This window comes from Pocillopora damicornis, chromosome 13 (genome assembly GCF_964200805.1).
Source record: "Pocillopora damicornis chromosome 13, jaPocDami1.2, whole genome shotgun sequence".
NCBI classification, from domain to species: domain Eukaryota; kingdom Metazoa; phylum Cnidaria; class Anthozoa; order Scleractinia; family Pocilloporidae; genus Pocillopora; species Pocillopora damicornis.
The window spans coordinates 15277054-15303619 of NC_142682.1; the positions used below are offsets into that span (position 1 = coordinate 15277054).

At 38.7% G+C, this 26566-nt stretch overlaps 3 protein-coding genes and 3 pseudogenes across 6 annotated transcripts; 5 read left to right on the plus strand and 1 right to left on the minus strand.

The window, feature by feature from the left end:
* The first annotated feature begins 4706 nt into the window (after positions 1–4706).
* On the plus strand, positions 4707–6613 carry LOC113685436 (beta-1 adrenergic receptor). The gene is given in 1 exon segment (XM_027202950.2): positions 4707–6613. A coding segment is annotated over 1 exon segment (1008 nt). The 5' UTR covers positions 4707–4879; the 3' UTR covers positions 5888–6613.
* A 113-nt stretch (positions 6614–6726) lies between these two features.
* LOC113685451 (beta-1 adrenergic receptor-like) lies at positions 6727–10896 on the plus strand (annotated as a pseudogene). The gene has a single exon (XR_016182071.1). The product of XR_016182071.1 is annotated as a beta-1 adrenergic receptor-like (transcript).
* Positions 10897–11267: 371 nt separating this feature from the next.
* Positions 11268–12574, plus strand: LOC113685450 (beta-1 adrenergic receptor-like). Its single transcript, XM_089190820.1, has one exon. It carries the CDS (start codon positions 11549–11551, stop codon positions 12566–12568), a length of 1020 nt encoding a protein of 339 aa, XP_089046946.1. The 5' UTR covers positions 11268–11548; the 3' UTR covers positions 12569–12574.
* Positions 12575–12918: 344 nt separating this feature from the next.
* On the minus strand, positions 12919–15598 carry LOC113685437 (beta-1 adrenergic receptor). Its single transcript, XM_027202951.2, has one exon. The coding sequence runs from the start codon at positions 15201–15203 to the stop codon at positions 14286–14288; it is 918 nt and encodes a 305-aa protein (XP_027058752.2). The 5' UTR covers positions 15204–15598; the 3' UTR covers positions 12919–14285.
* Positions 15599–18496: 2898 nt separating this feature from the next.
* On the plus strand, positions 18497–21916 carry LOC113685476 (beta-galactosidase pseudogene; annotated as a pseudogene). Its single transcript, XR_016182070.1, has one exon. The product of XR_016182070.1 is annotated as a beta-galactosidase pseudogene (transcript).
* An 872-nt stretch (positions 21917–22788) lies between these two features.
* Positions 22789–26152, plus strand: LOC113685443 (beta-galactosidase pseudogene; annotated as a pseudogene). The gene has a single exon (XR_016182072.1). The product of XR_016182072.1 is annotated as a beta-galactosidase pseudogene (transcript).
* The last annotated feature ends 414 nt before the right edge of the window (positions 26153–26566 follow it).

Consider the following 26566-nt stretch of genomic DNA (forward strand, 5'->3'; position numbering starts at 1 on the left):
GTTTCTGTCTGTAACTTAGCGCTGATGTGACATGGTGTATCTGTTGAAGAGTGAGGTCTGGTGCCGTCTTGCTTAGATCTCCCTTATTCATCTTTGTCTCTAACTTGCAATGGTAATTCACCTGTCACGGTGCATTTTGCTGAAGTTTCCAACAATAGCCCAGAATCTCCCAGAGAGAACTTGTTACCGGTTTGAATTGGTCGCCGGATTTTATTCGAGAAAAGCGCGAGTATTCTTTATTTTCCTGTGGAAATCCTCACAACTGCTCCCTCCTATATCAAGATTTACAGAAGATTTAGCGAAAAAGTAATGAAAAAAGTGAAGTTTCTTTAAAAAGACTAAATTAATGACTTCATTTTAGATCCATTTCTGTACTTAATGGGGCTACAAAACTTTACGTTCCGTGTCAAATGACTACTCTCGCCTGGTTTAAAATCAGCAGTGCTCAAATTAAATGGATGAGGAGAGGAATCACTTTTGCAAATGAAGGTAAACACTAGCTGTTGAAATAACTATAAGCCGTTGATTTATTGTGTGCCCGGGTTAAAGAGAGTTTCCTTCGAATTTTCCTCATGGCCTTGCCATCACTAAGCACCTGCATCTCAGGCAAACATGTTTTGCTAAGTGTCTGCGTATCTCTGCGAATAAGTTAAAACTGAATTGATCTTATCAGCATCGACAAACGTAATCAAGACATTGAATTATGGCAAGAGAGAAAAATGGGACATTATTTTCTCTAGACGTTAGAAAAACATCCTTAGAGAGTTTTTTCTCTTTTGGGTTCTGCTTCGTGCTTGTTTATGACTTAACTTCCAGACTTTGTTGTCACGGTCAATAAAAAAACATTTCTAAAGCGGAGTTTCATCAGTTTCTGTAACATCTGCCTTGAATTTAGGTAAATTCGTAGAAAAAAATGTCAAACTTCTCCGGCTTCTGATGTCGCCTATAAATCAGATGAATCATAGCTGTCCAGAAGAACGTCTCAGCAGTGCAGCGTCCATCGTTCTATCGCTGTAGTTCTCTTTGTCTGGATTTGCCACTGTAGCAGGAAATGAGGTTATGTTGTGGTTGTTCTACAGAAATGAGTCTTTACGAACAACTTTCAATGGACAACTACCATTACTGAGTGCTTTGCACTCCAGTATGTACGTGTTGTGGATTCATACAACTACCGCTACAACCTTTCACTTGTGCTGCGTTTCCGTAGACCGGTTTATTGCGAATCGGTTTCCTTTCCGTTATCAGGACATTGTAACTAAGAAAAGATGCTGTAAGGTGATTATTTTGGTGTGGCTGATTTCATTAGATCTGTTGGGAAATATCGCAAGTGCAGTGCTTTGGTTGTCTTTGGCATTTGTAACATTTATCGCTTCATTATTTGTGGTCACTTTCTGTTTAAAGCTGCACGACGTCAATGCAGAAGGATGTTTCCCAGCCAAAATCGTCACAGCTTCCAAATAAAAAAAACATTCTATGAAAACATTCTAAGGAAATGGTACTATGAAAAATTTCAAAGCTATGAAGATGGTCAGTTATATTATAGGTGTTTACATTATTTCTTGGATGCCCAGTCTTGTCTTACTCGTAGTTCATTCTTATTATACAGCGACGAATCATCTCTGTAACGACATCAAAGTAGACAAAGTTGTATGGCCTTGGATTGAGGCAAATGCTTTTACTTCATCAGCGATCAACCCATTGATCTTCTATGTCAGAAATAGCGAATTTCGCCAAGCCTTTCGTCGCACCGTCCACTGGCTGCCCTTTGTTCACGGACAAAATTCAGCAAACGTTAACCTCAGCCAAAAACCAGAGCGAAGCCAAATGGCTCGAAAAGTTCGAAATCCTGTCAGTTTTGCAAGTAAAGAGACAAAGCTTTAAGGAAAATTCAAGAAAAAAGTACTGTTGCCTAATCATAAGATAAGTCCCATCATAAAGACACAATTTTCAAAACATCAATTTCATTCTTCGTCCATTCCGCATATAATTCCCTTTCATAATTATTTGTTTACACTTAGATGTAATTAAAAGTTTCAAGTCTTTCATTACATGAAATTTTTCCTCATCAGACACTCTTCGCTGAGCTTGATCAGTTAATGATGCTGGCAAGAAGCAGGAAGGACTGACTTGGCAGCTTGAATGAAAATTAAATGAAAGTTAGTACTTGTTTTCAGTGAAATCCGTAACAGAATTAAGTCTTGAAAATTTTGAATCACTCTTTTGCATTAGTTGAAGGGATTTGAGAGTATAGAAAGTGAAAGTATTTTTTACATTCAAATTTAGGCTCAAAGTTTTGTTTCAACAACTTGCATTTGAATTTCTTTAATTAACCTCTTCACGTCTGCTTCTCTGAAATAAAAGCTTTTGAAATGTTATGCACCTGTGAGTTTGTCAATAAAAATCCATCTCGTATTCATTTCAATTTTTTGGTGATCGGCGAAGGTCGCAAGTTTCGCGAAGGTCGTGTCACCGATTTGTTAAAATTGATTTAAAATAAAGTCTACTCGCCGTAAATTTTTTAAACATTTTTCCTAATCAATGATAAAACCATGTAAGAGGCCATTTCTAGTAATAGTCATGTAGAATGAACAGACAGCAGAATTGGTCGCTGAAAAATTGTTGAGTCTACGGCTGGGTTCTATTTTCCTATTCGGCAATTATTAGGGTCCAAGCCTTCTCATATTGTAACATTGTAATTTTTCTTAGCCGTTGTTTTTTTCAGTCGTGATGTGTACTGAGAACCAACTTTAGAGCATCTATTGAGTCTAAAGTCAAGATCATATTGACGGGAGATCGAATGTTTAGTTTTCCTTTTTCGAGGAAGTGAACTGACTTCCGTAAGAGACACCAGAAGATATAATTTTCGTTCCAATGACGCTTTACGACTTGCTCCTTGCAAGGGTAAACACTAGCTACGCTCGGCGATCTTTCTTTTCGTGCAGCTGCTCCTAAACTGTGGAACGATCTTCCTTGTTCTATTAGAAAAATCGAATCGTTAAACAGGTTTAAGAAAGCTATTAAGACTTTTTTCTTCGCACAATTTGTTTTAACTCTTCGTATGTAATTTATATTTCTGTATTTCTTACTCAATTCCTTTTTTTATTTTTATTTCTTTGAGAGGGCACTGTAACGAATCTTGCAATCTGATTGGTTTTTTACCCGGTCAGTATTTTCCTATCTCTGCCTAGGGCCACGGTAACGCTTTCGTGAGTCGCCAAGTACATTCCAACTTTCGTTGCCATTTTTCATAAAAATATCTCGTTTTTCCGGCTGGGCAGTATTTTTAAGCAAACACGTCGGTCACTACCTCAAGCCGATGAATAACTTATGAATCCTCTCTTTTCTCTCTATCAAATCACTTTGGTTGACAGAAAATATTGGTTTCCATAGTGTCATTACGTTGGTTGACAAGCGGCCTAAAATCCGTCTGCAATTAATTTCAATCGTTCGCAAAAAGTACCTAGAAAGTTAAAACGTGAGATATTTGGTTACAGTTAAACTGAACGATGGAACTTTCATTCACTTAATACCTGAATTTTCTCAAGCAATTTGTTCGCAGTGAAAGAGCGAGGGAAGTTTTAATTTAAGTTCTACAACAAATATACGCTCTCGGTGAGTCTTTCCAAGTCCGTTCAATTTGAACATTTGTACTGTAAATTGCACAACAGAAACTGAAGGAATTTTTTGAGAAAAGACCGCATTAAATCCCCTTGCGTCTCGTTGGAGTGTGCCATTCGGATTTAGTTTCTGTGAAGAAAGACCAGATTTACACACGCCATTGCAGCAAACAAACGAGCAAACTCTCACAACTTCAAAATAAAAAAAATTGAATTTACTCACAACTACTTTCCTCGCCGTTTACTTAATGAACAGAGGTAAATCTTCGTACATTAATGAATCGTCGATGAGAGTGAATAATACTTCCCGTTAGATCATTGACTATTTTTGAAGAAAACATTGTCGTGACAGTCCTTGCCAAACTAGTTCCGTTGTTTTTCAAATGTTCTTACGCTTTTTTTACTTACGCGCTCTCCAATTGACAGTTGTCAGATTGTGACAGATACTTGTAAAAATAATGTTTCAAAGTTTGTTTGGAAGCCTTTTAAATCATCGTTACGGAAATGAAAATGTTTCGCTGGGGCATCTCTCTTGAATTTTCATCACCTCTATTTTAACTACCATTTACTCGCTCAAAAACTGTTCAGTTTATGGAAGATCTTGCCGTATTTACAGCCCTAAATCATTAGGGTTCTTTCGGAAAGAATTCCGTCAAGTTTCAAAAAAATGAATATGTTATTTACCGGCTAAGGGTCGGTCCGTATGGTGAAAAACTGCGACCTCGTTCTTGAAAATACTGCCCGAGCCCTGCCGAGGGCAGCATTTTCAAGACCGAGGTCGCAGTTTTTCAGCATATGGACCGACCCTTAGCCGGCAAATAACATATATATATATATATATATATATATATATAAATATATATATATATATATATATATTGTAGCGTTAATATCTTGGTATAGCTGTAATGTTACTGTACTGCGCAATAAGAAATTTTATACTGATGCTTGCGCAATTTAAGGAAATGAATTATTAAATCATTGCTATTAATGGTTGAAAAGCTAATACTTTTCTTTTGACACATAGCCGTGGATGTCAGATTATCCATTTTAATTATATGTTAAACAGCGTAAGCTGTAAATGAAATTCGAATTCTGTCTCAAATAATTTATTCACCTCACGCGCGGAAGATCGAAACAAAAGTCGACAACTCGTTTAACTATGGAGTCGAGTTTCAGGGCGGTTTATATGTTGATATTGGAAGCCGTGTGAAAATAATCAGTCAATTTGGTCCTAAACCAACCCTTTGCCGAGAAGAAACATGAATTCTAACTACACAGAAGATAGACCGAGCGATGCCGCATTCATTGTTCTATCGTTGTGGCTCGCTTTGTCTGGTTTAGCAGCTGTATCCGGTAATACAGTTGTGTTATGGCTGTTCTACAAAAACAAGTCTCTACGAACAGTTTCTAACAGATTTTTGGTCTCGTTGTCCATAGCGGATCTCTTGGTGGGAGCTGTTGTGGAGCCAGCCTTCCTAGTCGGATATCTTCGCCAGCCTTCACATAATCAGGAAATAGAACATTTCTTATGGATTCACTCTACAGCAGCAACGACATGGAATTTGTGCGGTGTTTCTGTTGACAGGTTCACTGCAGTTTGCTTTCCTTTCCGTTATCAAGTGATTCTAACAAACAAAAGATGTTGTGTAGTGATAACTGTGATCTGGATAATCTCTCTGTTCCTTCCTTTCCCGATAATGTTTGTCAAAAATGGGGCAACTGATCATCAAGCAGAACTGTGGTTGTCATTTGCGTTTATATTATTTGTGTTTCCGATTATCGTAGTATCTTTCTGCTACATTTTTATTTTCAGAGCAGCTAATAAACAACACAAACAAGTGAAGAAGGAACATCAACGCACAAATTAAAGCTCACGCCAGGCTCTAAACAATTTCAAAGCTATCAAAACAGTTGGACTTGTTCTGGGTGTTTTCATCATTACATGGATGCCATGTTTAATCTTGGATCTTGTCATTTATTATTACCGTAAAACAGAGCATGAACAATGCAACGAAAACGAATTGCATTACATGGCGTTGCCTTGGGTACAAGCAACGGCTTTTACTTCATCGGCGATCAACCCACTGATATACTATTTCAGAAATAGCGAGTTTTGCCAGGCATTCAGACGTACCTTTAATTTTGATCGATTGCACTGCGCTCACCATAAAAATGCACCAGACCTTAGAGCAAAGCAAGAGAAAACCCGGAAGGCTGGAAATGTTGGAGCTCGTGGAAAATTTCCAAATAAGGAGACACAACTGTAAGGACAACTAAGGCGAACACTACCTGTTAGTCATAAACTTGGCCACCCACCTTTCATGAACAGATTCTGATTAAGCAGAACATTGAGCCTTTTATTTGAACCTTTTACATAATTCTCTTCGATCTGCGAGAAATTTCAATTCAAGCCAAGAGAGGATAGACAGGATATGCTTTCTTGTTTGAGCAGAAGCATATAGTGTTCGGCTTTCCATTGTTGGAAAGGATTCTTCTTTAACCCGGAAAGGTGGTCACCAATTAGCCTTAGTTATAAGCTGTGGTCAGTTAATCTGGGGCGATGTAAGAAAAACTTGACAGTTATTGGCAGATCTAGTGACGAACCTTTTCATAACGTAGATCCACTCTGAATCTTTGAGCCCTTGCGAGCGAGCTAAAGATTGCATATGGATTATATCAATATATCAATGTGCTAGAATATTTCACCGTAGGAACCTTTCTAGCGTACCGTGGTAATGCTGATTTATAAATAGGATATTATGGACCGGCTCTAGACTGTTAAGCATGGCTAAATAAGTGTAACTCGAATCAAGCTGTTTTTTGTGATCACTCGATAAGCTATCAATGAAGCTCAGGATTGAGTTTCGCAACAATTTTTGCAGTTTGAGATCTTTTTTATTTATGTGGTTTTTTAGTAGGTAATTTGATGAAGTTAAGAATGTACTTAAATTAATTCCACGTTTCCACCAATAAACAGCAGATAAAAAAGAAAACAGTACGTTAGTTTGAGTAACATATGGTCCATAAAAAGGAAAAGCGATTGCAAATTTCATTTCTGTAAGCTTATTTTCAAACTTCTACGGTCACCGTTTGCCAACCGCAGAACATGGATGCTGCTTGCCCGGAAGAACAACCTAGCACTACAGCTTCGATCGTTCTATCTTTGTGGTTCACATTGTCTGGTTTAGCAGCTGTAGCTGGAAACGTAGTGGTGTTGTTTTTGTTCTACAAAAGCGAGTCATTGCGAACAATTTCCAACCGCTTCTTAGCCTCGCTGTCGGTAGCAGATCTTTTCGTTGGGCTTGTCATGGACCCAATCTGGATAGCCAGCGGTTGTCTCATTCGGCCAGCGGTTGATAGTCATTTGTTCTTCTTCACAGACATGCTCTAGGTTCACACGACCACCGCAACAACTTTCAGCTTGTGCTGTGTTTCTGTAGACCGGTTTATTGCGATTCGCTTTCCTTTCCGTTATCAGGAAATTATTACAAAGAAAAGGTGCTACACAGTCATTATTTTGATATGGCTATTTTGATTGGCACTTCCTTTCTCGACGATATTAGTGAATAACATCAAAGACGGTGCAGCGTTGTGGTTATCTCTTGCATTTATAATATGTGTTACTCCTTTATTTGTGGTTTCTATTAGTTATATTTTCATGCTCAAAGAGGCCAGACACCAATGTAGAAGAATAGCACCCGGAGAAAATTATCTGAACCATAATAATCGCAGAGTTCGTATTGTGAAAAACTATAAAGCTATTAAAACAGTCGTAAGTGTTATGTTGTTTCATGGATGCCCAGTTTGGTCTTACTTTAGTTCAGTGCTATCATTTGGTGGCAAATGACCTCTGAAATAGACACTGCTGTATGGCCTTGGGTAGAGGCTATCGCTTTTACCTCATCTGCTATTAATTCATTGATATACTACTTTCGAAATAAAGAATTTCGCCTCGCATTCTGCCGCACCTTTCGATGGTTACGTTAACGCCTCACGGTAGAAAGTACACGTCAGTTTGGTTTGAGACCGGATCGGGGCCGAATATCTGGAAATTGTTGGACTGGAACAGAGAGATAGAGACAGAGCTTTAGGGTCAACCTCAGTAAAACAGGACTGTTTTTATTGACATAAAGGTGGAAAGCCATTAATGAGTGATGGTGTAATGGAATGATATCTCCAGACGTTTATTAGTTTTGTGCTAAAAGTAAGTGCTTAAGAATTAAAACTTACCCATTATTTTGAGAAGCATGCATGGTGTTTTATCTGTGTCTCTTTCTGCGAGCTTTTTCAATCACACTCTAAGGCCATTGACTACCCAGGGACTAAAAAAGCAACTTTATGCAGCCGCTGTCACTCGAGCGCAGTTCTTTTATGTTTATATTTTCGGTTTATTTACCGCCACAGAAAAACCCTCTGGGGACCACAGGCACAATAGGAAACGAATACAGGTCGGATTAGAACAAACGTTTCTTGTTTTTTATTTGGGAGGAAGGGATAGCATTATAGGAAATCTGAAGGACGGTTACTAAGGAGACTGACTATCCATGTAATAAAATATGTGTTCATTGTTTATCGAGGTCTGAGTACGAGCAAGCGGTGTGTCTCTGTCATGTTCTTTTATCGTTTCTCGCATTGATCTCCAAGCTTCACCGATATGCACTTTGCCGCATTCAAATGGGATCTTGTAAACGACACCGTCTTGTTTTGATGGTTTCAGGGCGTCTTTAGGTCGTACTAAGTGAGACGTAATCAAGTGTTGTGTCCGACTCGAAAACGGTTCGTATGGCTTGATGTTGTAGGCAGCGGCAAAGAACCTCTGATACACCCTTGATGTAAGGGAGAACGGCAGTATACATAAGTTCCTGCGCGGGTTTTTTGTTGGCTGTTACCTTGTTGTCTTTGCGAATTTTCGTACAAATGAAGAAGGATGACCATTAGAAACAAGTACTGATGACAAGTGTTTCTTTTCCTCAGAGATAACTATCTTCTTTTCCTTAGAGACTAAGTAAATGAATGCAATTTTCTCAACTTTTACTTAGCAAGTCTCCGGATGTGTTCAGTTTCAGCTTTGATCAGTTTCTGAAACACTTTGGGATAGCCAGATAACATTGTCAATGGTTAACAGTTCCTTTCCCTTAATTATAAGTAGTTTAGTGTCCAAGCCCTCACAGATTGTCATCGGGCTAATAAGTAAAAAAGTGGTGACTACATTTTGAAGAATATGAGTTGTTTATGTTAAGTAAAGAAGATATTGACGGCTGGACATAGTAAAGGATATTAAAATATGGAGACAAAGCTAAAAAGTAGTCAAATGCACTTAGGTGCTGGGGTATTCTGCATCAATTTATCTAAGTTAAGGGATAATTTCAATTGAAAGGTTTTCCAAAAATGCTCTCCGTTGGGATACAAGATGTCGCTTTATGACTGAGATATAACGAGTTAACTCCGAGTAAACATGTTTCCAACGGTATTCTGCGCCGCAAAAATTTAAAATGTTTATGTTACAAAAGAAGCCATCTGCGAACAGATTATTTATGCTAAAATTTGACCTGTTCGTAACCGAGCGAAGTGGCTTAGTAGGAACGACCTCATACGTGTTTCCAGATCTCTCCTTTCTTCCGAATCACCTAACATGAATATTGGTTGCTTGGAAGAAGAACGACTTATTGGTGAGACAACCATCGCAGCCCGGGTAACTTGAAGTTCATTTGTGTTGTGGCTGATCGACACAAGCAAATAAATATTTAACCGTCGAAAATTTAAAAAAATCAATGAAAGGTATTTTGGATTATACTAAACCTAGAGACAGGACAGGGAAAAAAAAACGCTCTGCTGATGAATGAATTATTGTCGTTAACCTTAATGTTATTAACATTATGTCTAACCAAACGAATTTCTGCCTTAATTCTGTGCTACCATCTTCAAAAGAAATTAAAACATTCATATCACGAAAAAAGCCATCTGCTACCAAACTATTTAATCATTTGATGCAAAATTTGAATAGAAGTTGACATATAACTGGTAAGCGGAGTTAGGACAGGTTGTCTGTAATTGCGCTTATGGATAATCAATAGCTAATCTGTAACTCCTTCAAAAGTTTTTCCAACCTTTCCCTCCTAACTTACAAAGGTCTAAACATGAACCTTAACTGCTCGGAAGAACGAATGAATAGTGGGGCATCCATATTTCTTTCACTGTGGCTCTCCTTGTCTGGTTTGGCAGCAGTGGTAGGAAACACAACAGTGTTGGGGATTCTCTACAAGAAGGAGTCTTTACGGACAATTTCCAATCGATTCTTGGCCTCATTGTCCGTCGCAGACTTTTTCGTTGGGCTTGTTTTGAACCCAATATTTTTGGCCACGCATCTGTCGCAGCCTCAAAGTGGACATGGAAGTATGACTAAGATCATAAAGATCTTATGGACTCACTCTGCTGGCGCCACATCGTTAAGTTTGTGTAGTGCTTCCGTTGACAGGTTAATTGCGATTCGCTTTCCTTACCGCTATCAAGAATTTGTAACCAAGACAAGATGTCATGTGGTGATAACTGCGGTGTGGGTGATCTCACTGTTTCTTCCTTTCTTGATATTTATAAAAGATGGAGCGGGGTGGTTGTTTTTCGCAGCCATAGCGTATCTTTTTCCAATGTTTGTGGTTATTTTGTGTAATGCTTTTATTTTTAAGGCAGCCAGAACACAAGGTAAGAGAATAATGACGACACACTCCGTGGCGTTGTTAAAAATTTTAAAGCCATTAAAACAATTGGACTCGTTTTGAGTGTTTGTATCATAAAATGGATTCCCTGTTTCATTCTGACTATTATTACTTATCATTATTGTACAACGAAGAAGGATTGCCCCTTGAAGAAACTGTTTTCGTTAGCATGGCCGTGGGTTCAGGCAGCTGTGCTAACTTCATCAGCTATCAACCCATTAATATACTACTTCAGAAATGGCGAATTTCGACAAGCTTTTTGCAGTACCTTTTCTTCGTTTCCCTGTCTTTCTGAACCAAAAAATGTCTCAGATCTCGGCCTTAAAAAAGAAAGAAAAGAGGTGGCGACGAATGATGGAACTCGAGGCAACTTTGGCCAAATAGAGACCGAACTATAATAGAAACTCATGGAACAAACGGCACGTCAACAAACCAGGTTGCCTCTCGGAAACAGATGCTGAGCGAAATGAGGGTCGGTTTTAGCTACACTCATCTCAAATCCTCCTGTAACAAACATGAATTTAAAAATAAATAAAACATTCGACTTTTTTGTGTCAAACAAATGAGTCCTTTCCTTCTATAAGTGGTAACTATTCTTTTATTTTCTCCGTCAGACGGCCGCAACCTGAATCTTAATTATCAACTATGGTCATTAACTCTTGGGGAACCTAAGATGAACTTAACACTTATGTACGAATACGGAACCGAACCATTTATTATTCAGGTCATTACATACTTTACCCGGAATCCATTGTTGTAATTGTTTATCAGAAATGAAACACAGCTCTTATTAACCAGTCCTTCGGGAAAAACGGATTTTGATCGCTGAACTTTCCGCCGATCATTAATGCCCATAACCCCATGATTGTCATTTTACCTTCCTCTTTTGATCAGTAGGATCTGGAAACTAACTTATAAAGAAAATGAGATGTTGATCCATGAAAGATGATGTTGACAGGTGATCAACTCAAGATGATTGATGCATCATCTGTCAATCATCCCAGCATTAAATCACCCCGACAGTATTTTCCAATTCTGCCACTTATGTCTAAGTGATTTATTCACATCATACAAATCCAATATCTTGTGAATATTAACTGCTGAAGCAGCGTCAGTCCAGATTGGTGTTTGTTTTCCTTTATCTGAAGCAAGGAGAGAATAGTGGCTGCCTGGATTTTTATTTCAAACTACTTCTTTTGTCGCAAAAGAACTAACATGAATACTAGTTGTTTGGAAGAACGATTAGGCAGTGCAGCATCCATCGTTCTATCATTGTGGTTCTCTTTCTCCGGTTTAGCAGCTGTAACAGGAAATGGACTTATGTTATGGCTGTTTTACAAAAACAAATCGTTAAGAACAATTTCCAACCGATTTTTAGCCTCCTTATCTTTGGCAGACTTTGTCGTTGGTTCTGTTGTTGACCCTGTGTGGATCGTCGTTAGATGCTTGATTCAGCCACCAGTTCAGAGCATTTCATTCGATGTTATAAACTTGCTATGGACTCACACAACCGCTGCCACGACTTTCAACTTGTGCTGTGTTTCTGTTGACAGATTCATTTCGATTCGGTTTCCTTTCCGTTATCAGGACATCGTAACAAAGAAAAGATGTTACACAGTGATAATCTCGGTCTGGCTCTTCTCGTCAGGCCTTCCTTTCTCTACGACGACGGTAAATGACATGGGATATGTTGTGGCAGAATTGCTTTCAGCCCTGGCTTTTATAATATTCGCTGTTCCTCTTTTAGTGGTCAGTCTTGTGTACATCTGTATTTTCAAAGAGGCTAAGGAAGTATTAAGAGGAATATCGGCTGAGAAAATAACCGGAAACTACGACGAGAATATTCGAGTTCGAGCAAAACAAAATTTCAAAGCCATCAAGACAATTGGTTTAGTTTTAGGTACTTGTATTATCACATGGTTACCCAGTTTCGTTCTGCTGTTACTTCACTTTTACTATTCTAAAGCAAATCACAACTGTAAACGTAATAAATTGATCTTTGTTGTATGGCCATGGGTGGAGGCCGTTGCCTTTACCTCATCAGCGATCAACCCTTTGATATATTACTTTCGAAATCAAGAGTTTCGCCGAGCGTTTCGCAGTACTTTTCGCAATTTATCCTCTCGATTCAACGAAGAGAATATCCTTGAAACTGTGAAAAAACGAAAACAAAATCATTCCATTGGAAACGGTGTAGTTACTGGCAATTTAGCGGTTCAAAAAACGGAGTTCTGAGGAAAACTTGGACGATTTTTGACTGAAGTTGAACACTGCTTCATTTATTTTCTCTGGTGAAAAGGCAGTTTAAACATCATTCTTAAAAAGATTCTAGTCTAGTCATGTCAATTAGTGGCAAAGATAGTTATACTCTAAGTTATAACCATTCGATCTGTATGTGGGGTGGCGGAGGAACTTTGAACAAACTTCTCAACTGCATGTATGCAGCTGTGATAAGGCCAGTACCCAGCTCCCTTGGTTCTAAATAAGTTTTTGAACTAGAATGCGTTTTAGAGTTTTATGGTGTGCCTTTCGCACCTAGATTTTCGCTCAGCGTGTGTTTTCAATTGATTTCAACGTGTTTGCTACGTTAATACGTTTCCTTTATTTTAAAATAGTACATTTAAATTTTTTTTTAATCGGAGAACGCGGTTGTGCTAGTACTCTACCGTAAATAACATATTATACGTTATATTGAATTTCAGACTGCACAATAGGTAAGTTGTTAAAATTATTGGCAGTTTACTTTTCTCTTTGTTTATGTCTTGACTTGATTATTTGATTACTAATGGCCGACTGGAAGTGACAGTAGAATGTGAGCGCAGAGTGACACAGATCGGAAATGGAAAAGATGACATTCAACCATTGGGCATGGGTTTAATACAATACGTGAATGGTTTGAGAGTAATCTAATAAATAATAATCAAAAAGGAAAGTTGAACCCTGAAGAGTGATTGTTTTGTCGCGAGATCATTTACGACAAAGTATTGTAACCAAAACATTAGGAGTAAATGCTGTTCTGGAGGTAATGCCGAATGCATTGAATAAAGTAAAAGTGGAAAGGAACTTGTTAATTACTAAAAAAGAAACAATTGTTGTATTATCAGAGCCATGTCAGTCAGTAAAGTATATGCATTTGAAAATGTAAAATATCTAAAATCTTGACTCAGGTTAATTAATTACAATACAGTTGATAAATCCTAAGACATAGATAAAAAGATATAAAGATAGCTAGTGCTTTTATTTGTTTTTTCTCTCGCAAAGGTGTAAATAATAGATTACACAGTTGTTACTGATTATTGTAACAATTTTAGGAGCCAAAATTGCTCATATGCGCAGAAATCGCTGCTTTATTGCGATACCTGCTGGTGTATTGATAGACTGTTGAGCGAGTCTATACACATTAGTCTGGGTATAAGACTGACATAGCTCCTGGAGCATCATGGCTCTATTCACATGTTGCATATTTAGATGCAAGTGGAAAAAAACTGAGTCGAGTACATCAAGTCGAGGCAAACTGAAGTACTTTCCGCGTCAAACGAATCATGAAAAGTTTAAACAAAGTTTATTTTCTGATTTGCCTTGCTCTATTCGGCTTTTCTTTGTATTGATAAGTTCCAAAGAAAAAGAGCTCCTGAGTTGAACTATGATACTCCGTACAACAAAACGAGTTTAGATGAGAGAACGCATTTCGATTTAATGTCGTGAAACACAAAAAAAAACGAGAGTAGTCAAAACAACCAATCAGAAGGAAGAAAATGCATTTCAAAAAACCAATAAGAACGCAAAGTTAAAGAAAACTCTGTGGAGTGCTGGAAACGCTAATGATCAGGTCCTAAGACGGACAGATTTTTTTTTTTATAAAGCATAAAAATGTTCTGTTTTTGTAATTTTGGTCTTTAGAGCTTCAACTCTTCATCTGGAATGTCACTTTGTACAGGCTGAGGTTCAATTTTCATAAGAAACTTGGCAAACGAGGAAAGCTGCGGCGAAGAGCTTGGCGAAAGTCTTCGCTCCTGAAAAAATATATCCAGGGATTAATTGCGGACGAGGTAAAAGCGATTGCCTCAACCCAAGGCCATATAGCGAAGTATACTTTTTCATCGGCGCACTTAAGATTTTCTGAAGCATAATAGTATTGAATCGCAAGAAAAACCATACTTGGCAGCCAAGAAGCGATGCAAACACTTAAAACAACGCCTACTGTTTTTATGGCTTTTAAATTTTCCTTTGCTCGAGATTTTATATTTTTGTCCTGAAGATTTTCTCCTAAGCTGATTCTCCCAAATTGTTTTCTGGCGGTTTTGAAAATCAACACGTAACAAAAAGTTATTACAAACAGAGGCAACACAAAAGCTGTAACGATCAAACACAACAATAGGTTTTCATTCATCATGTATTCCCCATGTTTTACCAGGATCCTTGAGAACGGAGCAAGCAAAGAGATTAACCACACTGCACTTATCACGGCATAGCATCTTTTCTTGGTTACCATGTGCTGATAACGGAAAGGAAACCGTATCGCAATAAACCGATCGATTGAGACGCAACACACGCTGTATGTCGTAGCAGTGGTGGTGTGAATCCATAACATTTCAATGACGTAGAACATTATGCCGTGTGTATCTGATGGCTGAATCAAACATCTGATCACGATCCAGACAGGGTTTATAACAAGTCCAACTAAAAAGTCTGCCACAGACAACGAGGCTAAAAATCGGTTGGACATTGTTCGTAATGACTCGTTTCTATAGAACAACCACAACATAACTGCATTTCCAAATACAGCAGCTAAACCAGATAAGGAGAACCACAGTGATAAAACAATAGACGCTGCATTGCTGAGATGTACCTCCGGGCAGCTCATATTCATTGTCCAGGTCCACTGGTGGCGAAAGAAAAGCGCTTAAATTCCTTGAGAAAGTTTCGGAAATCTACCTCTCTTTTTATATCTGACTTTGCTTTTCAGAAGTGTCTGACTAGACGTGTTAATTTCTTTTGCTATAAAAGGCAGATACAATCTTTTTTTTTGCGTAATCGTTTTTGAAGGGAGTATACAATCTGTTGGCAGCTGATTTTCATTATAACAGCAAATGATTTAATTAAACCGTGTAATCAATAACTTTAAAGAAGAAGAACCGCAGTTCAAATTTGTTGACCGTGATACACGAAAGCGAATCAAATTCAACCCAAGTCAAATATGTCAACTCTTTTGAAATATGGAGAAGCGTGATTTGTTTATTTATCCATATCACTGGGAATTTTATAAAGTTAGAAGAGGCTGCTTCTTGAAGAAAAGTAATTTGAATACTTCATTAAAGTTTCTGACAGTTCTAAATATTCATATGGCAGATCAGGGAGTAATTTTCTTCACAATTTTACTTTTTGAAATGAAAGCTAAAGACGGAGCATGGCATTGGCTGGTATAAGTCGATCCCAAGTATTCAGTTGAGTTTGGTTAAGGTGGAAACGGGAAAATGTTTCCTCGGACGTGTACACTATGAATAATTTACAATGGCTGAAAATACGTCCTCGTCGACTTTCAAGCTAGAAATAGCCCGGATACATTTTCAAGTTTTTTTTTCCAGTTCTAAGCCTTCGTCTTTAACTCTTGATGTACGCTTGCGGCTGGTCTCTAGGGAAACTTAATCAGAACAAGAAAAACGTATCAAGAAAAGCTGGTCAAATTCAAAGACAATGCCCTTTGTTTAGTATCTCAAATATCCATAAAAGGATATCTTGAAACAATAGCTTTAGAGCCAAACAATGGCTTATTAATTCACGAGGGAAATTCAAACTCGCTGCCATTACAATAGCAAAATTCACGAGGTAAATTCAAACATAGCCGATTACTGCACGAGCGCGAAATTTGAATATTTAGCGAAAGCGCGTGTATGTCAAATCTTACCCTGGGGAGGAGTAGGGAGTTACTTTTTGTTCAAGGTCACTTGCTACTCAGGGAGGGTTGGTCAAGACACAGAATGTCGCAACTGAGAGACTGACAAAGAGTGATGAAACCAAATGAAATTTGTGTGAATGGTCACGAATGAAACTTGTTTGAATTGCAAGCCCGGTTTTCTACGTGATGTTTTGTGGCATATTGGCGGAGAGAAATAATTATATAGATCTCCCTGACTGCGACTATCAAGGGATGATGGAGTTCTTGCGATACATTTACACCGAGGAAGTTGGCTTCAATGGGGACAATATTTTGCAGTTACTCTATTTGGCAGAGAAATACATGATTCCCTCGCTGACCAACCGCTGCATTTCCTGAAAAAAGACCAAGAGAAACGTTTAGTCTCGAACAAACTAGCCTTCAAGCAAAGTAAATTCGTTCCTGTTGTAATCTACTCACCTTTAAGTGAAGATCGCGCATAGTTCTTCATTGCGCTGTTGCAATCGTCTTCCTGCACCCAAGTATCGTCCTTGCTTCCGAAACCCTTCCATCTCACCCGATACTCTTTACGTCCGTCAACGGAACGCACAGCCAGAATTTTTGCGACTTCGTAGTACTTCGACATTTTTTTCGCAATAACGAGATCTAACTTTGACAAAGCTCACTTAATGATCACTGAAAAATAGCTGTCTTTATGGCCACGCACTGAAAGAACATAAAATTATCATACGGCAACAATAGTAACGTTAATTATGCGATTTTCTATTGTCGACAAAAAGGAAGGCAGAGCAGTTTAAAACTATCACCTCTTTGTTAAATGCCGCGCACGCCGCCAGAGTTTTCACTGGAAGACTAAAGTAGAACGACTGAACCCGCAAATATCACTGATTTTTTTAGTCCAGCCATTTAACTCGGCGTTATTCTTAACTCCTAAGAAGTATTTTCCCAAACGCCAATTCTTTCTTCTATTTTGTTTTACGTTACGACTAAAACTAGATAGTTTTAAAACTATCACCTCTTTGTTAAAAGCCGCGCGCGCCGCCAGTGTTTTCACTGCAAGACTAAATTAGAACATTAACCTTTAAAGATCATTTTAAATACAACATCTTAAGTTGAGCGTTTTTTAATTCCTAAGTGGTATTTTCCCCAGCACAAAATTTTCTTCTTCTTTCTTTACGTTACGAGAGTGAAAGCGTGATAGTATTAAGACTAGCGCTTAAGACTAGCGCTTCTTTGATAAGAGAAACAAAACTCTTGACCAAGTGAAACCATCGATAAAAGCTTCATCGTTTTGCGGCGTTGTGCTGCGCGCTATTATCAACTGATCCAAAGTACAGTATAAAGAATTCAGCATTTCCAGGTATCTTGTTTGGGGTTAATAACAATAGTGAATTGTTGCTTTTTTTCCTCTCGTCCTCTTGCCGAGTATAGTTCGTGAATGTTGTTTACAACAAAGCATCCTTATTGTGTTAATAAATTTATAATCAACTGGTTCGCTGATGAAAAAAATATACTGAGAGACCAAGCATAGTGAAGGGCATTTTCTCCCTTGGGTACCCCTGTGTGAACAGCACGCTTATGAGCAACTTTTCCAACCCCTCTCCCCAAGTGCCGCTAATTTGACCCGCCGACAATTTTGCGACGATTTGAAATTCATCTTCGTCGAGTTTCGGCACAATTTCCTCAGCGCAACAAACAACAAAAGGCTTTTGTTTGAACTTGTGAAGTCGAATTTAACCCACAACAATGGCCCATTTCTTGATACGAATTTTCAAACACATTGCGATCAAAGTGGCAAGGTGAGGAGAAAGTGAATGATAATTGATAAACAAATAACAAATAAATGAAATCCTTCTTATATGAGTTGATCGTCGGTGATGTATATCCTTTAGCTAAAAACGAAATTTTTCACCAGAGGGAAAAAAAAAGCCAGTTTAAAACCCAAAGTAAAACAACCTTGTCAGACTTACGGCGGCTGAGAAAGAATGTATTTCTACTACGATTGAAGCGAAGATACAACCAATCCGAGTCAGAAATCTGATTATATGATATACGGTAATTTTTAAAGCCAGGTTTTTTTTTAAAATTTTTTATTTATTTATTTAGTTATTTTTTTACTATCCATGTTTTAGCCGACAAATCAGATATTTTTTCAGCTTGGAATTTGGAATTCAGGTAAACCCCCTTCCTCAAGAGGGTCTCGATGGGGTGATGGCATTTACGGCTAATGGCACGATGGGCTCCTGCTATTGGTTAAAAATTTTAAACACTCTACCGCTAACAGTTAATATCATTCCTTAGTTGTCACCTACATTTTTTTTACGGTTCACATTTTGATGACCATCATTTAAAATTAGCCAATTTTTACGCGCAACTGCTAACCCCCATCTAGACCGGTTTTGTCACAGCTCTCACGACCTCGTTCCCCTGCAGCCCGCTGGTTCCCAGAGTCTCACTCATTTGACTGATCAACTCTGATTGCGTGACATACCTGGGGTCTTCACCTTCATGTACATCAGCTCCAGCTGTCTAGCGGTATGTCACATGATTTTCACAAGCCTTTCATTTGCGATTTTGACAATGGCGTCCCACACTTTGGCAAGGTTGTCGCTTCTTTTCGCTGCTTTTTATTGCACTTTACACTGCTCTGAGCCACGATCTTTTGTCATCGATTTCGATAACAATTGTTTTCTAAAAGATGGAGAGCCATTTCGTTACATATCCGGAAGCCTTCATTACTTTCGTGTTCCGAGTTTCTACTGGAAAGATCGACTCATGAAGATGAAGGCAGGCGGTCTGAACGCTGTTCAGACTTACGTTGCTTGGAACATTCACGAACCAGTTCATGGGCAGTACAACTTTGATGGAGACGCAGATATTGTGAGTTTTATTGAGCTTGCAAACAGCCTTGGACTCCTTGTAATCGTAAGAGCTGGTCCATACATCTGTGCCGAATGGGAGTTTGGAGGGTTTCCACCTTGGTTGTTGAAGTCGAACATATCAATGAGTTTACGATCTACGGAGAATCCTCAGTACATAAGCTATGTCCAGTCCTGGATGGGCGTTCTTTTGCCGAAGCTAAAACCTCTCTTGTATGCAAATGGCGGACCTATCATTTCGGTTCAAGTTGAAAATGAGTATGGTTCTTTCGTCGCTTGTGATCACAATTACATGCAATTTCTGCAGCAGCTTTTCCGCGAATACCTTGGTAGTGATGTAATTCTTTTCACAGTCGATGGTGATTCGGAGGCTGACCTTCAGTGCGGTACTCTGCCAACACTGTACGCCACGGTAGATTTTGGAGACAGCACAGACCCGGAAAAAGCATTCGCAGTTATGCGCAAATTCTCCCCCAAAGGACCATTGGTCAACACTGAGTTTTACCCAGGTTGGCTTGACCGCTGGAGTATTCCTCACCAAACAAGAGATGCAACAGATGTGGCGAAAACTCTTGACAAGATCCTGTCTATGAACGCTTCAGTTAACTTTTACATGTACGAGGGGGGCACAAACTTTGGTTTTATGAATGGAGCCAAGCCCAAAGACTTTTTACCAAGTATAACTAGCTATGATTATGATGCTCCTTTGACAGAGGCCGGTGACACATCAACAAAGTTCAGTATCCTATTGCAGACAATTGCCAAGTATGAGATGATTCCAGTTGGCCCAATCCCTGCTAACACAACAAAGTTTGCTTATGGAAAAGTCCAGATGACTCTTCAGTCAACTTTACTTGAAGTTTTATCAAAGCTTGCCCCCTCTGGCCCTGTGTATTCATCAATTCCTTTATCCATGGAACAGATTGGACAAAATTATGGATTTATTCTGTACAGAACACAAATTCCAGAATCATTTTATGAGTCTGGTACTGCTGTCCTGGAAATCAGTGGCCAACTGCATGACAGGGCAATAATTTACATTGGAAGGGTCCGTCAAGCCACATTATTCCGTGATCAAGATGAACTCTCAGCCTCTGTTAAAATTGGAAACTTTCTGCAGCTAGACATTCTTGTAGAGAACATGGGTCGCAGTAATAATGGAATTGCTGATCCTAAGGGAATCATTGGTAATGTTACTTTGAATGGAACGGTACTCATACATTGGCAGATGTATGCTATAAATTTGGACAATCTGTTTTCAGATTCTTATGAGCTCTGTATCAAATCTGATGACAACAAGAAGCAAAGAGATATGTTTAATTCAGATTATGAATATGCTCCATCCTTTTACTATGGTGAATTTCCCGTAAACTCTTCATCTGACACATATCTTCAACTGCCAGGCTGGAACAAAGGCCAAGCCTTCGTCAATGGCTTCAACCTGGGTCGATACTGGCCTGTAGTGGGTCCACAGAACACATTATATGTGCCTGCAAGTGTGCTTACAGCCAACCAGAATGCAAGTGTGCTGATATTTGAACTAGATCTTGCTCCATGTGAATATCCAGAGGACTGTTATGTTGAATTTGTGGCAACTCCTTCCATTAATGGAGAAGTCCACCCATTAGATCAAAAATTAGTGGGAGTTTGATATGCATTCTTGCTGGAAAATTACACAGACTGACCACTGAACACCTACTTTAATAACTTAGATGTAGAGTCAATGCTTGTGAACAATTATAGGTGGATATCAGTATCTTCAGAAATCTCAGACCATGATTTAACCACAATTTATAAGATAACAAGTTGATGTCACCCTACCCTAGACTTCAAAACAGCTAGTTTTATTTCATTGAAGGTGACTGCTAACAAGGTCAGAAGTTCTCAGAACACAAAGGCATCAACCTTTTCCAGTCTTACTCCTTGTTTCATGTTTATCTTAATAGACATTCAAATCAAAGTGGGCAATGGTATAACTATTGGAGGATCCTGGGGGTGCTCTTCAGCCCTTACTCTCAGTGGAAAAAATTTTTTTTCAAGTCAGTAATAATTACAAATGTTTCTTAAAGATCAGGGCTTGCAAAAGTGTTCCAATCCAAAGGCTCTACAAATCATAAATCTTTTCCAGTGCTGGATGTGCAATTTTCAAGTACATCTTACAACATAACTACATTTCGCTTGATAAGGAATTGGAAGGGCAGGTAGATGTCAGTGATACATAATAATGACTACTGGAATCATAGAGAGTCATGTTTGTCTTTTTGTAGTAACTGCAGTTATCTTTAATGTGTGGGCTGCAATAAAAACTGTAAGGTGCATAGGGCCATAAATCAATTTTAAAAAAATCAAGTGTCTCCTTAACAGTCTGAACCAAGACAGTTAGTTGAGAAATGCTTTTACTTTATGCATCCTCTGTATCAGATCATATACATTTGAAATGAACCATGCTGGTACTAGGGCCAAACCAATCATCCTCATTTACTTTAATTCGATTAAAAGAAGAGTTTTTAGCCCCAATAGTAGGCAAAGGTTGTGCTTGGATTGTAGGGAGAGGTACAGTTTTGATAATTTTCCTGCAATTTAGTGGAATTACTTTGGTAATTAGTATGCACTGTTAATTTGCTTTATAGAGATATTAGATATCAAATAACATGTCATAAATCAAATGAAAACATAGTTTCTGTTATTTAAATTGTAATAATAGTCTGCAGCATGGCTGTTAGTGGAAGAGAGGACTTCACTGTTAGTGGTCAATGCTTGAGATTGTTCGAAAGTAGGGAATAAATTTTGATTATTGTTATCACTGCAGTTAGTTGTACTTTCTTGGCATGCATATTATATTCCTTTCCAGAGCTCTGCTTTTTCTCACTAAACCTAAATGTGGACATTTAACCCTTTACACCAAAACATCAGTATGCATTCTCTCTATACTGTTCTCTATACATTTCCAAAGGTGCTTGTAAGGAGAATTTGTTTGAAAATCAAGAGCTTCTTTGGTAGGTGTCAATAAGTTTTTTCCTTGTGACCTTACTGAGTGATTCAGGGGTGGAATGGTAAAGAAAAGTAAGATGCTAGTCATCCTAAGGAGTTAAAGATTAAAATATTTGTTTGGGTGGCAATTCTATGCAAAGATCAAGTGTTCAGCAATTAATAAAAACATGAACAGAAACTTAGAAAGCTGACACAAACCAACCAAACAAAACTGGATAAACTGGAAAGAAATGATAGACCAAAAATGATGGGTAGGTGGGGGAGGGGGGTGAAAAAGTCATGCGAGCAGAGATACTTGCCAAATTTCAGTTTGACTGGTGCATTTTGTGGAAAAGAAGTGACTGACCCCATTACAAAATGTACAACAACAGAACCTTGTCCTTCCTCAATCCTGCATGGAGAGACTAAAGGACTGATCACTTTTTATCCCTTGGGGGACAGGGGCTAGGGGATTTCGGGTGTGTCACCATACATTCTGATCCTCCATATGGCTCTAAAATTCCCATGATGCTCCAATGATTGGCAGTTCATTGGCAGACAATTTCCCATAGTTCCCCCTTTATATTCTATTCTGATCCTGCCTCCATTCCCCCTGTAATCCATGTGATCCTACTCCCAAACTACTCCACCCCCTCCCCCTTCCCCCCAACAGGCTATAAATAATGTCCCTGAGGATGATTAATGATTTCAGTCACGTGAACGCGAGTGGCAGCCACAAAAATTTACCTCACTACCTTGTTGGCATATTCTGATCTAATAAATGACCCTCTGCTAAGTTGCACGTCTTAAAACACGTGTTGAAAATTTTCATAAACAAGAAACTGGGCTTTTTGAAGTGAATCGGTGCTTCTGAAACAGTGTCAGAACAATTGCCATTGAATAGCGTGTGACTGAAATTTGATACTATCATATGAAGGGATTTAAAACCATTACCTACTCGAACATGGCGTTCATCTGGGCAATCCTCTTGCCCTTGTTTGCTGTCCTAGGACAGACTGAATCTCGTTCATTCGTCATTGACTACGAAAACGATTGTTTTCTTAAAGACGGCGAGCCATTTCGTTATATATCCGGAAGCTTTCATTACTTTCGTGTTCCGAGTTTCTACTGGAGAGATCGACTCATGAAGATGAAGGCAGGCGGTTTGAACGCTGTTCAGACTTGCGTTGCTTGGAATATTCACGAACCGGTTTATGGACAGTACAACTTTGAAGGAGATGCGGACATCGTGAGTTTTATTGAGCTTGCAAACAGTCTTGGACTTCTTGTCATCGTAAGAGCTGGTCCTTACATTTGCGCCGAGTGGGAGTTTGGGGGTTTTCCAGCTTGGCTGTTGAAAAATACATCAATATCACTGAGGTCAATGGAAAGCAAAGAGTACATCATGGCCGTAGAAAATTGGATGGGAGTTCTTTTACCGCGACTAAAACCGCTTTTGTATGACAACGGAGGCCCAATTATTTCAGTCCAAGTGGAGAACGAATACGGAAGTTTCCCAGCTTGCGATCACGCTTACATGGAACTTCTGGCACAGTTATTCAGGTATTATCTAGGGAACAATGTGATTTTATTTACAGTTGACGGTGACGCGGAATCGTATTTGCAATGTGGCACGGTATCGTCTCTATATGCAACTGTTGACTTTGGACCTAAAACTAACCCTGAAAGTGCCTTTGCTGTCATGCGCAAATTTTCTCCTAGGGGACCCCTAGTCAACACCGAGTTCTATGCTGGTTGGTTAGATAATTGGGGAGAACCTCACCAGATGAGGTCAGCCACATCTATTGCCAACACACTGGACAAAATCTTGTCTATGAATGCATCTGTAAACTTTTACATGTATGAGGGAGGTACCAATTTTGGTTTTATGAATGGTGCGCAATACAGTGGTTCAGTTCTTCATCCCAATCCCACCAGTTACGACTATGATGCACCCTTAACAGAGGCAGGTGACACCACCACAAAATTCATGATTCTACGTGAAACAATTTCAAAGCATGAAGCCATTCCTGTAATTCCTATCCCAGCTAATACAACCAAGTTTGCATATGGCAAAGTTCAGATGACACAAATCTCAACATTTCTTGATCTTGTGCCCAAGCTTGCTGCTCCATATGGCCCAGTGAATGCAACATTTCCTTTAACCATGGAACAGATTGAACAGAACTATGGGTTTGTTCTGTACAGAACTGAGATTCCAAAGGGATTTGCTCAATCAACTGTTACCCTATCTTTTACCAGTGTAGCCCGTGACAGAGCCATTATCTATGTTGGAAGGGTTCGTCAAGCTACTTTGTACCGCAATCCAAATCAGACAGAGATCACTCTACATATTGGAGAATTCTTGCAACTTGACATTCTTGTTGAGAATGTTGGGCGAATCAACTATGGACCCTCCATTTGTGATCCGAAAGGAATTGTTGGAAATGTTACAATCAATGGAAATATCTTAACAAATTGGCAAATCTATCCAATAAATTTGGCCAATGTTGTTTCAAACTTGACTTCTCTCCTTCAAAATGAATACAACAACAATGTTCTTGACCCTTTTGCTGCTGATGACTTTGCACCATCGTTTTTTCATGGAGAGATTCCACCAAACCCAAAAGGAAATGCATCTGACACATTTCTTCAGCTTCCAGGGTGGAGCAAAGGACAAGCATTTGTCAATGGATTTAACCTGGGTCGCTACTGGCCTGTAGTTGGTCCTCAGGAGACTTTATTTGTTCCAGCCATTGTGCTCTCACCAAATCAACAACCCTCCTCTTTGGTTTTACTTGAACTGGATGGTGCTCCTTGTGAATTCCCTTCAAGCTGCTTTGTTGAATTTGTGGCAAGCCCATCTATAAATGGGACAGTTCACCCCATAGACTGAAGTTATGTTTGACCATTATGGGGGGGGGGGGGGAGGGGGAAGGATTTAAGAATTTTTTGTGGGAGGTTCAAACTTTGATCTAAAAAAAAAACACTTCTTCTTAATTTAGAGCCTAAATATGCTAAAAATATTCCAGGACAAGTAAATTTTAAATGGAGTAATTAAGTACTATTAACTGAGTTGATAACATAAATTGGCCACAATAAAGAGTTTCAAAGCTCACATTTCAAGCATTAGCCCCCAGAGCAAATGGACAAAGGGCTAACGCTTGAAATGTCAGCTTTGAAACTCTTCATGGTGGCCAATTTACATTATCAACTCAGTTGATAATACTAAATTACCCTGTTCTACTCTCCCACCGATGTATCACCATAGTTTCATTAGAAACTTACCCCTTTCATAAATTTTCAATGGTTCATATTTTGGGCAGTGTTAAATGCAATCCTGCCATGATTCCAAGTTTTTTGGTGACACCAAAGAGGTAAAGGAGGTCCTCTGTTCTGATAGTTCTTAGTCATGCATATTGCTCTGGGTTTGCAAATCATGTGATCACATTAAAAAGATGACCATAGTTATTCCAAAAAGTGATATGTATCACTGTGTTTGAGTTCTTTTGTTGCTAAATCTTGATAGAGATTTCTATTCTCTGTCACTGGTTGCACAGCCCCTTTTCTTAGTTTTCAGTTTTATATAAAGCCTATTAGTGATTTTTTGGGGGAACATAAGCTGCAGATGATGAGTGTGAAGCTTTCTGAGTATAAAATTTTCCTTTTAAAAAATGTTTGGATTTAATGATTGGCAGGTTGTAGATACAGGAATTTATTGCTCATGAGAAGTGTTTTACTCAGGATGGTTTTATGCCAGTCATAAATGATTTAAACATTTGAGAATTTTTATAAGGGATTTGTCCTCTTCATTAGTTTTGATAGGTTTATCTAAAACTTAAATTTTTGATTTTTTTTCAAGGTTTCCTTACTTCAATAAGACATGTCTTGAATACTCTCACTCTCTTATCCAGAAGTGAGCTGATATTCTGCTATAGCTTGAACATGACTAAGAAGTGATTTGGGGTACTTTTTTCATGTAACCATGCAAATCCGGGGAAAACTACTGGTATCAGTGAAAAATAAGAGTGCTCAGGATTGTTTGCATTAATAAACTTTTACACTGAGAGAAAAGAAGCAGGTGTATGTTGATAAATTGGTTTTATTGACCCATTATGCTGCCAAATGTATGATGTTTCTGTCTGCAACAAGAGTGTCTTAACCATGATCATGACACAAAGTTTTTTGTTATTTTTTGTTATCTTGGGTTATTTATGCTACAGGTATTTTGATACTGGAAAGAGAGCAAAGAATTTGGAAACAGCTTGGTTACCTTAAGGAAATGCTCCAGTCCCATGATTTATGTATGTCCAAATAATGGAAAATATAAATTATCTCACTTCTTTAATATGAAGATTCCTTGTCAGCTGATTAACACTGTGACTTGCGACTTCTCAGCACTTTCATAATTGTGCGATAGTACAAGCCCTGTGATTGGCTCAGTGAAAAACCGATCCCAGTCTTGGGCGGCTTAGGAGCCATGCGTCG